The sequence below is a fragment of the Megalobrama amblycephala genome, linkage group LG11 (genome assembly GCF_018812025.1).
Source record: "Megalobrama amblycephala isolate DHTTF-2021 linkage group LG11, ASM1881202v1, whole genome shotgun sequence".
NCBI lineage: Eukaryota > Metazoa > Chordata > Actinopteri > Cypriniformes > Xenocyprididae > Megalobrama > Megalobrama amblycephala.
Genome location: NC_063054.1, coordinates 9,004,738 through 9,019,661, shown reverse-complemented (window position 1 = coordinate 9,019,661; position 14,924 = coordinate 9,004,738). Strand labels below are relative to the sequence as shown.

The 14,924-nt window shown below is 37.3% G+C and overlaps 2 protein-coding genes across 4 annotated transcripts in view; both read right to left on the bottom strand.

The window, feature by feature from the left end:
• Window positions 1-1,922: 1,922 nt before the first annotated feature.
• On the bottom strand, window positions 1,923-12,069 carry LOC125279081 (flavin-containing monooxygenase 5-like). The gene is made up of 9 exons (XM_048208576.1): window positions 11,985-12,069; window positions 10,312-10,463; window positions 9,964-10,152; window positions 9,702-9,867; window positions 6,182-6,324; window positions 5,631-5,830; window positions 5,147-5,502; window positions 2,841-2,913; window positions 1,923-2,729 (listed from the first exon to the last, which is right to left on the bottom strand). The coding sequence occupies exons 2-9, from the start codon at window positions 10,441-10,443 to the stop codon at window positions 2,306-2,308; spliced, it is 1,683 nt and encodes a 560-aa protein (XP_048064533.1). The 5' UTR covers window positions 10,444-10,463; window positions 11,985-12,069; the 3' UTR covers window positions 1,923-2,305.
• The window catches only part of LOC125279078 (flavin-containing monooxygenase 5-like), a 51,899-nt gene continuing 41,177 nt past the window's right edge, over window positions 4,203-14,924 (bottom strand). For 2 of the 3 annotated variants that reach the window (XM_048208565.1, XM_048208564.1), the window contains exons 5-9: window positions 14,662-14,804; window positions 14,351-14,550; window positions 13,909-14,264; window positions 13,461-13,533; window positions 12,512-13,344 (exon numbers count right to left, since the gene is read on the bottom strand). In XM_048208565.1, coding sequence (XP_048064522.1) covers window positions 12,915-13,344; window positions 13,461-13,533; window positions 13,909-14,264; window positions 14,351-14,550; window positions 14,662-14,804 — 1,202 coding nt within the window. In that variant the 3' untranslated portion in view covers window positions 12,512-12,914. Of the gene's footprint in view, window positions 5,147-12,511; window positions 13,345-13,460; window positions 13,534-13,908; window positions 14,265-14,350; window positions 14,551-14,661; window positions 14,805-14,924 lie in introns of those variants that run through there. The other variant, XM_048208566.1, reaches the window with a different exon arrangement.

Here is a 14,924-nt window from a genome sequence, read left to right as displayed (position 1 = left end):
TTAAAGGATTAGTTCACTTTCGAATTATAATTTTCTGATAATTTACTCACCCCCATGTCATCCAAAATGTTCATGTCTTTCTTTCTTAGGTCGAAGATAAATTAAGGTTTTTGATGAAAACATTCCAGAATTTTTCTCCATATAATGGACTTCAATGGAGCCCAAATGGTTGAAGGTCAAAATTACAGTTTCACTGCAGCTTCAAAGGGCTTTAAACGATACCAGACAAGGAATAAGGGTCTTATCTAGAAAAAAACCATCGCTCATTTAAAAAAAAAAAAAAATAATTAAAATGTATGTACGTTTTAACCATAAATGCTCATCTTGAACTAGCTCTCTTCTTCTTCTTCTTCTCTATTTGAATTCCAGCAGTGTAGACACTGCTAAGTGTATTACTGCCCTCCACAGGTCAAAGTTTGAACTAATTGTTATATACTTGCACTAGCATATTGTCTATGACAATTTACTTCAGAGAAGAAGAGAGTTCAACATGAGCATTTATGGTTAAAACGTATATATCATTTTTAATTTTTTTTAGAAAATGAGCGATGGTTTTTTCTGGATAAGACTCTTATTTCTCGTCTGGGATCGCATAGAACGCTTTGAAGCTGCAGTGAAACTGTAATTTTGACCTTCAACCGTTTGGGCTCCATTGAAGTCCACTATAAGGAGAATAATCCTGGAATGTTTTCATCAAAAACCTTAATTTATTTTCGACTGAAGAAAGAAAGACATGAACATCTTGGATGACATGGGGGTGAGTAAATTATCAGAAAATTTTAATTTGAAAGTGAACTAATCCTTTAATTAGGAAAACTATACTAATTTCTACACAAAAATACCAGTGTACATCATAACCACTCATTAATCAAAAACTCATGAAAAATATTACAGTTCTTCTTTGATTTTCTTTTATTGACACTGTTCTCCTGGAGAAAATGAATTAAATTTGGCTTGGACCCTGACCATTTCTTTAGTGTATGTGGATTTTTTTTCCTAAAATAAAAAAATAAAATTTTGTACAAGAGAAATAAAATTATTATAATTATTATTTTCCTTAGAATTTTCTTTGGGACTTGGGACTTTTTCTTTGGGATGACTGAGGTGCTATATAGCACCACTAACCATATACAGAACCTGTTAAGCCCATGTATGGTTCTTCAGCTGTTCTTCAGTGGTTCTTTGGGGTGGTTAAGGTGCTATAGGGTGAAATTCAGGTTGATTGGGACACTTTTTGCCATTGAGATGGACTGGAAAAAGTGTCCCAATCAACCTGAATTCACCCTATAGCACCACTGCCATACAAAGAACATGTTAAGCCCTTTTAAAGGTTCTTTACGAGCCAAATAACCACTGTTGGTGCTGTTTAGCACCATTTTTGTTAAAGAAATAAAATGTGAATTTTTTTTTTTTTTTTTTTTTTTGTAAAGAGTTTTCTAATACAATTTCCAATATCCACCCCCCACAAATCTTTCCATATACACAATTGGAAGAAAAAAAAAGAAACAAAAAGGATTTAAACAATGGATTTTTTTCTTATTATTTGAACAAAAATCATAGGAATTATCAATATCCAACCTAAATCTCTTCAACAAGCCTTGCTGAATATTGTAAATGTGGATATTGTACATATTGTAAAAATGTAAATGTAACCTTGTTTTACTTTATTTTTAACAGTATTTTTCACAAATACTACATGCTTCAGACCAGTTTATATTTTTAAATGCATTTGAAAACACAGTAAGCTTTTATGAGTATGTTAGTTTTTTTTTTTTTTTTTTGTATATGTCGTTCAAGAAATAGCTCTCCCTAAATAATTGTCACCAAGCCCATATGATTTTTTTTCTTCTTCTGTGAAACACAAAAGGAGATGTTTGCCAGAATGATGGCACTGCTCTTTTCCATAAAACCAGGGCATTTCACAAAGATTCACTGTTATTTTTTATTGATTTATTTTCCTTATCAATACTACAACTCACAGGGCCATTTGTTCATAATAATACAGTAACATTTTGATATTAACTGGATAAAATTGAGTATGCTCAATGGTTAAAATAGCTTGTAGTGCTGAAAAAGTAAATTTATACCTTGCTTTTATCAACTAAGAATTGCAACAAATATATTTATTAAACTTACATTTGTTACATTTTTTAATTTGCAATGATAGCTGCAAGTTTATTCACAGAATGTAAGAATCTCACATACTACTTTTTCTCACAGTTACACTTTACCCTAATTGAAGCACACTTGTTATGATATTAGATCTCAAATAAAGTATGTTAATTTTCTGATGTATATTTCATGATCACTGTGTGTTCAATGGTAGAAGAGCCCTGATCTTGTCCAGGAGTGATGAAGGGTCTGCTATGAGCATGTGCAGACTGGCCCTGCTGTAATACAGAGCAGACAGCAGCGCTGCAACTGACACTGAGAATATGAGTGAATGAGAGGAGCGCTGTGACTGCGGCTCCGGTGCACAGCGTGTTTTCAGAGGCTCGGTGACTCGATCCCACTGAGTCAGGATGGCCTGACGCGCACCTTCCCATTGGCCCGGTCCGTGTAAGCGAAACTGGTATGGGGTGCAGGGCCCAAAGATGATATTCAGAGCCAGTCTGGGGTCTGTCAGGAGCAGCTTCAGGATAGAAGGACGGACACCCACTTGTTTAGCCAACTCATCCATGTAGGGGATGTAGTCCACCTGGATGGTGTGTCTCTGGGCGGCCACATACCTGCATGACAGTGTGATTAAGAGTCATCAAGATATACTAAAATGAAATTTTAACTGTAGAAATTATGTAAATGCTGTGTTATAAAGTCATGTGAGATGAAGTGTGGAGAACCTTTGAGCCATTGCTTCCTCTTTTGCTTTAATGTCCTTCATCATTGCACTCATTGAAGGCAGTTTGCACAGTCCTAGCGAGTATATCACAGTTTATTACGTACAAAAACACTCTATACTTAATGTTCTGACATGTACTTTAAAACAGAAAAGATTCATTTAATACATTTTTAAGGGTGATTTCATCTAGTCATACTGTAATTTCAGAACTCAAAGCTTTCAATCCAAAAAGAAAATGTATTGAAAATACAATATATCTTAAGCTTTAGTAGCAAAATTAGTCAGTTTAATTCTACAGACAAAATGGCAAAAAGGTCATTAAAATTATATTACGATGTTTTAAGGTGCAAGGAACCTTTAATAACATTGTAAGAGGTTTATTATTATCGTTAAAGTAACTGTATGTAGTTTTGCTAAAATTTTGCTAACATTTTCACATATACGTTGTGTGCTAAGGGTTTGAATGTGTAAAACTAAATGTTGGCGACACGATAGGCCACAGTGGCTGCACACAATATACATTGGACAGCATAGACTATTACAAGATAGCTGAGATAGGTTTGCATTGCGAGGTTGCAAACTTTCAAAAGCTTCCCTGCTATGTATTTATGTATGAGATGTATTTATTTGCATGCTATCCTGAGTTAACAGAAATGTTGCCGTCTTTTATAATTAACACTTGCAACACTTGCAGGGAGGTACACTCTGCTTTTGGATGTACATTTTTCTCTAGTTAGCCACAAGACAGACAACCACAACCAACATCAAGACAGTATAAACATAAAATGAAATTTAGTGATATAGTAGCATGTTAATGTAACTCTTAACTTATGCTCTTGGTTAAGAAGTTACCTTGATGATAGATATCAATTTGTACAATAAATTATGTTAAAACAGATTGTTTTTCATTCAGTCATTTGGTGTGTTACACTGCACAGATAACGTATAAAGTATATAATAATTTACTTCCAAGTTGTATTTAGAAGCAATTCAAAATAAGAGAAAGTCAGTATAAACTGGAATGTATATGCTTAAAAAAAGGGCAAGAACTAATACAAAAAATAGATGTAGGCCTATATCTGTCAAAGGGGAAAACATGTGGAATAACTGTAATAATGAATTAAAAATGTGTATTTCACTTTGTAAATTTAAGAAAATGTTCAGAAACAAGGCGATAAATAATTATACAACTCAATATTAATAATGTGTGAATGCACTACTTAAACTGTTGTAATAATATCTGAAATGTGTACCTCTGTGTTTTGTTTATCTTGTATGAATTAAATCCACTGAGAAAAGTGACGCTCATTAGATAAATATGCATGAAGGGTAGGCATAATAAGCAAAGGCTTCAGCATACACCTTTTTCAGTTATTAAGTATATTTTTGATTTATTATGGAACATTTTCTGTGAGGACTGAAATTGAATCGAACCTGAGCTAGAGACAATCTCAACCTAAATCAAAATTTAATTGGAAATTGGGCTTACAAACGGTAACTAACGGTATATAGCTTTTATAACACAGATAGCAGTTCAGCTAATATTAGCCCAGCATCAGGAAAATCAGCTCGACGTATGTCTTGCATGCTGCAAGATTTACTTATCAGTTCTCGTCACAAGGAAAAGCCAAAGATTTACTCTTGTCCGGCCACTTGCACACTTTCACTTTCTCTTGTTCTCTGTTTAGATTCCTCTGTCAACTTTCTCTTTGGTCTCTAAAGGCTGCTGACCAACATGGACAATCGCCAGATGTTTCTTCTCAGACATTCCACAACCCAACAAACACGAATTGAACATGTTCAATCGGCAAAAACACGCGGGACCGATGCCAATAGATGCTGTCATTGGTAACACTGATCCGACAAAACCAGACGATGTCTATTGTCGCTGGTCAGTGTATGTCAGTGCAGTATGAATTGCATTAATAGTCTCTGCCACGATAACCATACTGATAATACCCCTTCGCTAAAGCTATGTTGGTGTGACTTATTGTGTACTGTGACTTATTGTACTGCTGTAAAGGAATCCGCCCTTTTCATGGAAACTTGTGACTGCTCACCAAACTTACATACTCCCAGAATATACTATTTGGGGTGGGGCAGGGCGGGGTGAGGTGGGGGAGCATGGGAAAGAAAACAGAAGCCATTCGGCTTATGAGAAGTCAGTGAGTGAACCATCAGAATGATTTTGAAACTGATATTTCATGGTTAAAAAGTTACATACAGTTGATTTAATGAATGAATAACGCACAGGATTGAGTAAGAACATCCAATATTTGTAGGAGGTCAGGAGGTCTTGTTTGATACCTTTAAAAACACGTGTGGCCCAGCGCGCTTGCATCTCAGAGATGGGCATAATGGCTCCCAGAGGCTGGATCAGACCAATCACGGCTAAAGTTGGGTGCTCTAGTGCTGGGGGATACACAAATTTGTACAGGGATACCTTGTTCTTTGAGACAGGAATTACATGTGAGGACAGGAAGGGGAATGAGAAAGTGTAGCCTGTGGCAAACACCACCAGATCAATGTCATCCTCAACTGTGCCATCCTCAAAAACCACACTTGATCCACGAAACTCTTGTACATTCGGCTTGACTGAGACGGTACCGGAGAGGATCCGGTTTGGTAAATCATCATTGACCATGGGATGTTGGCTGAAAATTCTGCCAGGTGAAAAAAAAAAAAAAAAACACACACAACAAAACCATAATATTAAAGAGTATGCTGTAACTAACTCTGACCAACATCATCAGAGTCTTGTGAGATTATAGTTTTCCAGTGTTCAGAGTACCTGTGTGCAGGCTGAAGCCCATAGAGCTTGTGGTCGAACCGTTCATTGAGTCGATTTTGACCCAATTTGTTACGATATCCAACAGGCAACAATCCAAGAAACCACATTACTGCTCTGTTATTAAACATCATATCGAAAGGAACACCTTTGTCTCCTACACGATTTAATATCCAAGAACCCTTTCGGGTGCTCAGATAAACCTGGAATTAAAGAGACAGCTTACCAACAGAACATTTTTTGGTACTTGTGTTATGTGTCATTTTTAAAACATTAAAGTCCCTCTTCATTGCAGTGCATGTAAAACCACCTTCAAAATTTTGCGTTTTGTGGAAAATAAATTGTCATGAAGGTGAGAAAACAAGGATTTTCATTTTTGGATACGGTATTCTTTTAAAGTAAAATACATTTATTGTTTATAAATTATAATTTATCAAAATGTGATTGGTGGGTATTTCACAAAGAAGAATTGGAAAAAATACGAAGGCTTTAATAAGAGTATAATAATTACACTATACACTATAATCATTTATACTGTAGTTGTGGCATATCACCTGTTTGGCCATTCTGCTCAGCTCTACAGCAATATCTCCTCCAGAGTTCCCAATGCCAATCACAACTACCCTCTTCCCTCGCCATTCTTCAGGGTTTTTGTAGTCACGGCTGTGGAAGTATTTCCCTTTAAATGTGTCTATTCCTAAAAAGAGGATTTGAACAATTAGCCACTATGATATGGAAAAGATATATATGACTAGTTCATCCATGAGACTATAGAAGGCATAGGCTGATACAGGACCTTTACATGCAATCTGCTATAGCAATCACAACATTTACTACATGGTACAGCATGTCTGTGTATGCATTAGCAACCTGAATTCTGGAAAAGTTGGGACGTCTTTTAAATTTGAATAAAATAAAAACTAAAAGACTTTCAAATCACATGAACCAATATTTTGTTCACAATAGAACATAGATAACATAACAAATGTTTAAACAGAGACATTTTACAATTTTATGCACAAAATGAGCTCATTTCAAATTTGATGCTTGCTACAGGTCTCAAAATAGTTGGGACGGGGGCATGTTTACCATGGCGTAGCATCTCCTCTTCTTTTCAAAACAGTTTGAAGACGCCTGGGCATCAAGGTTCTGAGTTTCTGGAGTTTTGGTACCTGATATAGGTTTCCAGCTGCTGAAGAGTTTGTGATCGTCTTTCATTTAGTGATGCGCGAAATGTTCTCTATAGGTGAAAGATCTGGACTGCAGGTAGGCCAATTCAGCACCTGGACTCTTCTACGACGAAGCCATGCTGTTGTAATAGCTGCAGTATGTGGTTTGGCATTGTCCTGCTGAAATACACAAGGCCTTCCCTGAAATAGACGTCGGCTGGAGGGGAGCATATGTTGTTCTAAAACCTTTATATACCTTTCAGCATTCATAGTGCCTTCCAAAACATGCAAGCTGCCCATACCGTATGCACTTATGCACCCCCATACCATCAGAGATGCTGGCTTTTGAACTGAATGCTGATAACACGCTGGAAGGCTTCCCTCCTCTTTAGCCCGGAGGACATGGCGTCCGTGATTTCCAACAAGAATGTCAAATTTGGACTCGTCTGACCATAGAACACTTTTCCACTTTGAAACAGTCCATTTTAAATGAGCCTTGTCCCACAGGACACGACGGCGCTTATGTTCACATATGGCTTCCTTTTTGCATGATAGAGCTTTATTTGGCATCTGCAGATGGCACGGCGGATTGTGTTTATCGACAGTGGTTTCTGGAAGTATTTCTGGGCCCATTTAAAATGGTCATTAACACAATCATGCTGATGAGTGACGCAGTGTCGTCTGAGGGCCTGAAGACCAAGGTCATCCAATAAAGGTCTTCGGCCTTGTCCCTTACGCACAGAGATTTCTCCAGTTTCTCTGAATCTTTTTATGATGTTATGCACTGTAGATGATGAGATTTCCAAAGCCATTGGAATTTGAAGTTGAGGAACATTGTTTTTAAAGTATTCCACAATTGTTTTATGCACTCTTTCACAGATTGGAGAGCCTCTGCCCATCTTTACTTTTATAGCTAATCATGTTACAGACCTTATCTTACTAACTTAATTAGCTGCTAGATGTTCTCTTAGCTGGATCTTTTCAAAATTTCTTGCTTTTTCAGCCATTTGTTTCAGCCCCGTGCCAACTTTTTTAAGACCTGTAGCAGGCATCAAATTTGAAATGAGCTCATTTAGTGGATAAAAGTGTAAAATTTCTCTGTTTAAACATTTGTTATGTTATCTATGTTCTATTGTGAATAAAATATTGGCTCATGTGATTTGAAAGTCTTTTGGTTTACATATATATATATATATATATATATATATATATATATATATATACAGTGGGGAAAATACTTATTTGATCCCCTGCTGATTTTGTAAATTTGCCCACTTACAAAGAAATGAGGAGTCTATCATTTTTATGGTAGGTTTATTTTGATGGAGAGAGACAGAATATCAACCAAAAATGATCAAGTGAAATAAGTATTTGATCCACTACCAACCAGCAAGAATTCTGCCTCCTACAGATTGTTTATGTGCCCATGTCGACCACAGATTAGTTCTGTCACTTTAAGAAAGTACTCATTAATGTCAGCTTGTTTTGTGTATAAAAGACACCTGTCCAAAGAATCTGTATCTTTCATTCAAACCTCTTTGGCAAAACCAAAGAGCTGTCAAAGGACATCAAGGACAAGAATGTAGACCTTCACAAGGCTGGAATGGGCTACAAGACTATCAGCAAGAAGCTTGGAGAGAAGGAGACAAGTGTTGGTGCAATTATTCGGAAATGGAAGAAATACAAAATAACCATCAATCGCCCTCGGTCTGGAGCTCCATGCAAGATCTCGCCTCATGGGGTAAGGATGATGATGAGAAAGGTGAGGGATCAGCCCCAAACCTCACGGGAGCAGCTTATAAATGATCTCAAGGCAGTTGGGACCACAGTCACCAAGAAAACCATTGGTAACACACTATGCCCCAATGGATTGAAATCCTGTATTGCCCGCAAGGTCCCCTGCTCAAAAAGGCACATATACAGGCCCGTCTGAAGTTTGCCAATGAACATCTAAATGATTCAGAGAGGGCTTGGGAGAAAGTGCTGTGGTCAGATGAGACCAAAATTGAGCTCAACTCAACTCGCCATGTTTGGAGGTTAGAGAAATGCTGACTATGACCCCAAGAACACCATCCAGTCAAGCATGGAGGTGGAAACTTTATGCTTTGGGGCTGTATCTCTGCTAAGGGTACAGGACGACTTCACCGCATTGAGGGGCTGATGGATGGGGCCATGTACCGTAAAATCTTGGCAGAGAATCTCCTTCCTTCAGCCAGAACATTGAAGATGGGTTGTGGATGGGTCTTCCAGCATGACAATGACCCAAAACATTCCGCCAAGGCAACAAAGGAGTGGCTCAAGAAGAAGCACATTATGGTCATGGGGTGGCCTAGCCAGTCTCCAGACCTTAATCCTATAGAAAATCCGTGGAGGGATCTGAAACTTCGAGTTGCCAAGCGACAGCCAAGAAACCTTAAGGATTTAGAGAGGAGTGGACCAAAATCCCTCCTGAGATGTGTGCAAACCTGGTGACCAACTACAAGAAACGTCTTAACTCTGTGCTTTCCAAGGGTTTCTCCACCAAGTACTAAGTCATGCTTTGCTTGGGGATCAAATACTTATTTCACTTACTGAAATGCAAATCAATTTTTTACCTTTATATAATGTGTTTTTTCTGGATTTTTTGTTTGATATTCTGTCTCTATCCATTAAAATAATTTAAGGCACTTCTGAAGGCAATAGGGGGACCAACCTGCTACTATATATATAATACTTGAAGAGTTTAATTGCATATTGTATATTTTAACGTGAATCATTCTTTTTGAGCCATGTAAACGAGTTGTAATAAAGCCTAATGTCTCTTGTACAACTACTACTATGAGTGTCCCAGATTGGCTTTTATTGACTTTATGTTGTTGCACTTTGCACATAGACTGTGTTTGCTTATTCATCACATGTACTGCACCTGGAAAGTCCTTTAGAGGGAGGTGAGGGTGACAGTGGTGACCGGTGCAGACCATCACAGCATCAAACACCTGCTTCTCTCTCTGACCATCCTTGGACTCTATCTCTACATCCCACTGTCCAGAGTGAGGGAAGTCAGGCCTTGGTGTAACATGAAGGACTTTTGTCTAAGAAACAAAAAACATGAACTTGTGAACCTTTGAATCCCCAAAAACCTAAGATAAATATGAGGTTCATAGTTCACATAAGCTTTCAAGCCAGACCTGGAAACGGATGTGCCGTTTGAGCTGGAAGTGCTCAGCATACATTCGGAAGTAGTCCATGATCAGGGAGTTGTGCATGTAGTTTGGGAAGTGGGCAGGGATGGGGAAATCACTGTAGCACATCATCTCCTTTGAAGTGTTGATAATCAAAGAGTGGTAAATGCTAGCACGATCAGGTTCTGGATTTTCCTGAGATGGAAAGACAAGAAGCAAAAATGGATCAGATTCTCACAGCATCTTGTTTATTGATGGTCTGCAATGAAGTGTCCCTCAGGGTTCAGTGCTTGGCCCCCTTCTTTTCTTCATTTGTACAACTTCAGTGGGCCTGATCTTATAGACATATCTCACCTTAAACCTCCAAAGACCTCCAATGTCATCACTGGTCTCAAAACACACTGGCTCCAGGCCTTCATCCAGGCAGCATTTGATGCAGGTCAGCCCAGAGGTTCCTCCACCAATCACAGCAACACGTTTCGCCATGATGATTCACAACTGCCAGACTTAAGGCAGATGCAGATGTTAGAAATAAATAATGAGATTTGATATTTAAACTTGTTGTGAGAAGACGCTGCTACTGTATGATTTTACCACCTAAAGTTTGAAACTATAAAACTATACAATCATGTGTCTGATATGCGTTTGATGGCAGTGTTGGTTAAGAAGAAGTTACCACAGTTTACTGTAGCTACACTTAATTGCAGTAACAACTGATAAAGTGAGGGGCTAAGTAAGGGCTCCTGCACTATTAAAGGTTGCATGAAATGGAAGTTGCGATAGTCTTTTCTTCCCTATTGTGATGCATATCCAAGTGAAACAGATTCTCAACCCCAATGAGTTGCTTATAACCATTTAGCACATTGTGGTCATTCTGAGCTCATCTGCTTGCTTATATATGCATTATCAATAAGGTGTATACTGAATTTGATCTTTTAATATCACTGTTTTAGTAAATTAAGACACTTTAAGTGTTTTTCAAGCTAAAAGCTTTAGTGTCCTGCTGTTTTAGTGACTGAAATGCAGCACTTGCTGTATAGGCCCTATGGATCACAAGTGCCCAAAACATGCATTTTGTTCACAGATTTTTTTTTTTCTTCTTTTGAGAGGTTAACTAAATAGTACACTAAGGTGAAAAAAAGTAGTTTAGCATGCTTAGTTGAACAGTCCTTTTTTGACCAACTTAAGACTTAAGTATATGTAATTTTAATAATTAATAATTATTATTATTGTCTTTAAATTACAGTTAAAAGTGTACTGTCAAATATACTGACAAGCATTTATGGTAAACTAAATTATACTTTGTCATTTCTATTGTAACTTGAATGTCTTATAATTAAATATATTTGTAAATACACATTTGTAATGATGAAGTTCCAATTTAGTACATTTAAAATATATTGACTATGTAGATGATCTACTTTCCATGTCTTTATGTAGTCAACACATCAAAATAAATGCACTTATTTAAAGCGTGACAAAAGATTATACATGCATATACATGCATACATTTAAAATGCACTTTAAAGTAAAACTACTTAATGTAAAAGTGTACTCTCTGTAAGTTCACAGCATTTTAGTTAATATTACACCATTTGCTGGTACCATATACTTTTAAGATTTGAAGTACACTACAAGTTTACATTCGATACAATTAAGCACCCTTCTTTTTGGAAAAGGAACCTAAGTATAATGCAACGTGGTAATCCAGTACTGATCTTGTGTAATCATTTGTCTCGTGTACAACTGGCGTATAACGTATGGCTCTGTCATCATGCAGTCCATATACTGTGTTGCGTCATCACTAGTGTAACATATATGGGAAAGTATTGTGAAATCAACTTGCAAAAGCACTGACAGTAACTTCTGCATGTGACACGTCTACATTATACAATATACAGCATTTGCAATCCATTCAAGATAAATTAAGATTTTTTTTTTTTTAAAGTAAACACTGAAGTCACGCAACAGGCCCGTAACAGCTGAAAATATAGTTACATTAGTGTCAATACAAAATTGTATCTTACCAAGTTTGAAGAAGAGAGTGAATAAATTTATGAGTGATGGTAACTTCAGAGAAATATAAACACTTCACCACTCCCCTCTGTAGTTGTAAAAGGGGCAGGGATTCATTTTCTGGTCAAAGTTCATTTAGATAATGCTTACATTTAGTTTTAGATATTTAGTTTTAGTCTACATCTCATCGCCACACAGTTTTGATAATCATATGCAAACATCACACAGCATCCACAGAACCAGGATGCATTATGGCACAAGAGTATTGAAATAATTGGGAGATTGAAATAATATGAGCTGAGAGAAAAGAATATGTTGCTTGGGGAGGGACGCAAAAATTGAAAACACGTACATTTTGGGGGGTTTCCTCTGTGGAACGCAAAAGTTTTGAGAACAAACGTAAATTTCTCAGGGGAATTGTAAAAGTTTTGAAAATAAAAATACATTTCTCAGAGCAGTGAAAAGTTTTGAGAACGAATGTAAATTTCTCAGAGGGCCATAAAAGTTTTGAGAACGAATGAAAGCTTCTCAGGGGAAATCTGGAAAAATGTAAAACTTTTATATCATTAATATTATAATTACATTGTTTTAAAAATAGATTTTTAAGTTTTTTAAACAGACATGCTAAGAACTGCAGCAGTTGAGAGTGATGCACCATTATTACATGGAATTTTAACACAACAAGAGTTTGATAGTGCAACATAATTACATACAAAACTGCACATAAAATCAGTTATTTTACAATGAAATTAAATGTTCATTATACAAACGGTTTGAAATGTTAAGGCACTTTGTGATTCAATATTAAGTATTTTATACAAGTAATGTGTCAGTTATAACATTTTCATAATTTTGACTACAATTTACCCTAATTGAAGCACACTTGTTATGATATTAGATCTCATAAAAAGTATGTTAATTTTCTGATATATATTTCATGATCACTGTGTGTTCACTGGCAATGGTAGAAAAGCCCTGATCGTGTCCAGGAGTGATGAAGGGTCTGCTATGAGCATGTGCAGACTGGCCCTGCTGTAATACAGAGCAGACAGCAGTGCTGCAACACACACTGAGAATACGAGTGAATGAGAGGAGCGCTGTGACTGCGGCTCCGGTGCACAGCGTGTTTTCAGAGGCTCGGTGACTCGATCCCACTGAGTCAGGATGGCCTGACGCGCACCTTCCCATTGGCCCGGTCCGTGTAAGCGAAACTGGTACGGGGTGCAGGGCCCAAAGATGATGTTCAGAGCCAGTCTAGGGTCTGTCAGGAGCAGCTTCAGGATAGAAGGACGGACACCCACTTGTTTAGCCAACTCATCCATGTAGGGGATGTAGTCCACCTGGATGGTGTGTCTCTGGGCGGCCACATACCTGCATGACAGTGTGATTAAGAGTCATCAAGATATACTGAAATGACATTTCTATATAACCGTAGAAATTGTGCAAATGCTGTGTTATAAAGTCATGTGAGATGAAGTGTGGAGAACCTTTGAGCCATTGCTTCCTCTTTTGCTTTAATGTCCTTCAACATTGCACTCATGGAAGGCAGTTTGCACAGCCCTAGTAAGTATATCACAGTTTGTTACGTACAAAAACACTATACTTAATGTTCTGACATGTTCAGAGAGAATAATAAGAACAGAAAGAATAAGAATATCCTGAAAAATATTTTTAAGTACTATGTCATCATACTGTAACTTTCAGAAACAAGACAAGAACAAAATGAAAAGTCACTGTCTAATTGTCAAAAATCTTTGCTTAATTAAATGTCAGAAAAAAAAATGGAAAACTACATAACTACATTGGTGATAGAAATCTTGAATAATAGTATAAGTACATCTTTGTAGTTCTGATATTGTATGTATATGACCATGAATATGTATTAAGAACAGCCCTTAGTTTTCTGTGTAGAAGATCAGAATTATGATTTGATACCTTTAAAAACACGTGTGGCCCAGCGCGCTTGCATCTCAGAGATGGGCATAATGGCTCCCAGAGGCTGGATCAGACCAATCACGGCTAAAGTTGGGCGCTCTAGTGCTGGGGGATACATGTATTTGTACAGGGATACCTTGTTCTTTGAGACAGGAATTACATGTGAAGACAGGAAGGGGAATGAGAAAGTGTAGCCTGTGGCAAAAACCACCAGATCAATATCATCCTCAACTGTGCCATCCTCAAAAACCACACTTGATCCACGAAACTCTTGTACATTCGGCTTGACCGAGACGGTACCGGAGAGGATCCGGTTTGGTAGATCATCATTGACCATGGGATGTTGGCTTAAAACTCTGGGAAATAAACAACAGACATTATATAGTACACTATGAAAAGTTTAATTGCAGCAAAGACAATTTCCTTCCAGTGTTCAGAGTACCTGTGCGCAGGCTGGAGCCCATAGAGCTTGTGGTCAAACCGTTTATTAAGTTGTTTCTCTCCCACATTGTTGATAAATCCAACAGGCAACATTTGAATAATCCAACCACGTATTCTGTTATTAAACATCATATCTGATGGAACACCATTGTCTCCAACACGATTTAGTATCCAAGATCCCTTTCGGGTACTCAGATAAACCTGGAATTAAAGGAAAGTAAGAAAGGGAAACAATGTGGAATACAGAGGCTTTAATAGGAGTATAATAATTCATACACTATAATCATTTATACTGTAGTTGTGGCATATCACCTGTTTGGCCATTCTGCTGAGCTCTACAGAAATATCTCCTCCAGAGTTCCCAATGCCAATCACAACTACCCTCTTCCCTCGCCATTCTTCAGGGGTTTTGTAGTCACGGCTGTGGAAGTATTTCCCCTTAAATGTGTCGATTCCTAAAAAGAGGATTTGAACAATTAGCCGTTAAAGTATAGCAAGTATATATATGAACTTATCTATATAATTTATTATGTCTGCCATTGCATATACAATTTGTATATGTTGTACACAAAAAA

Excerpts from the sequence above, each read along its gene's own strand:
- LOC125279081 (XM_048208576.1), bottom strand. The coding sequence starts at position 10,443 with ATGGCGAAACGTGTTGCTGTGATTGGTGGAGGAACCTCTGGGCTGACC. Across the intron at positions 9,868-9,963 it reads AACGGCACATCCGTTTCCAG|ACAAAAGTCCTTCATGTTAC; the intron begins GTCTGGCTTGAA and ends TTTGTTTCTTAG. Across the intron at positions 6,325-9,701 it reads CCCTCTAAAGGACTTTCCAG|GAATAGACACATTTAAAGGG; the intron begins GTGCAGTACATG and ends TCCTCTTTTTAG.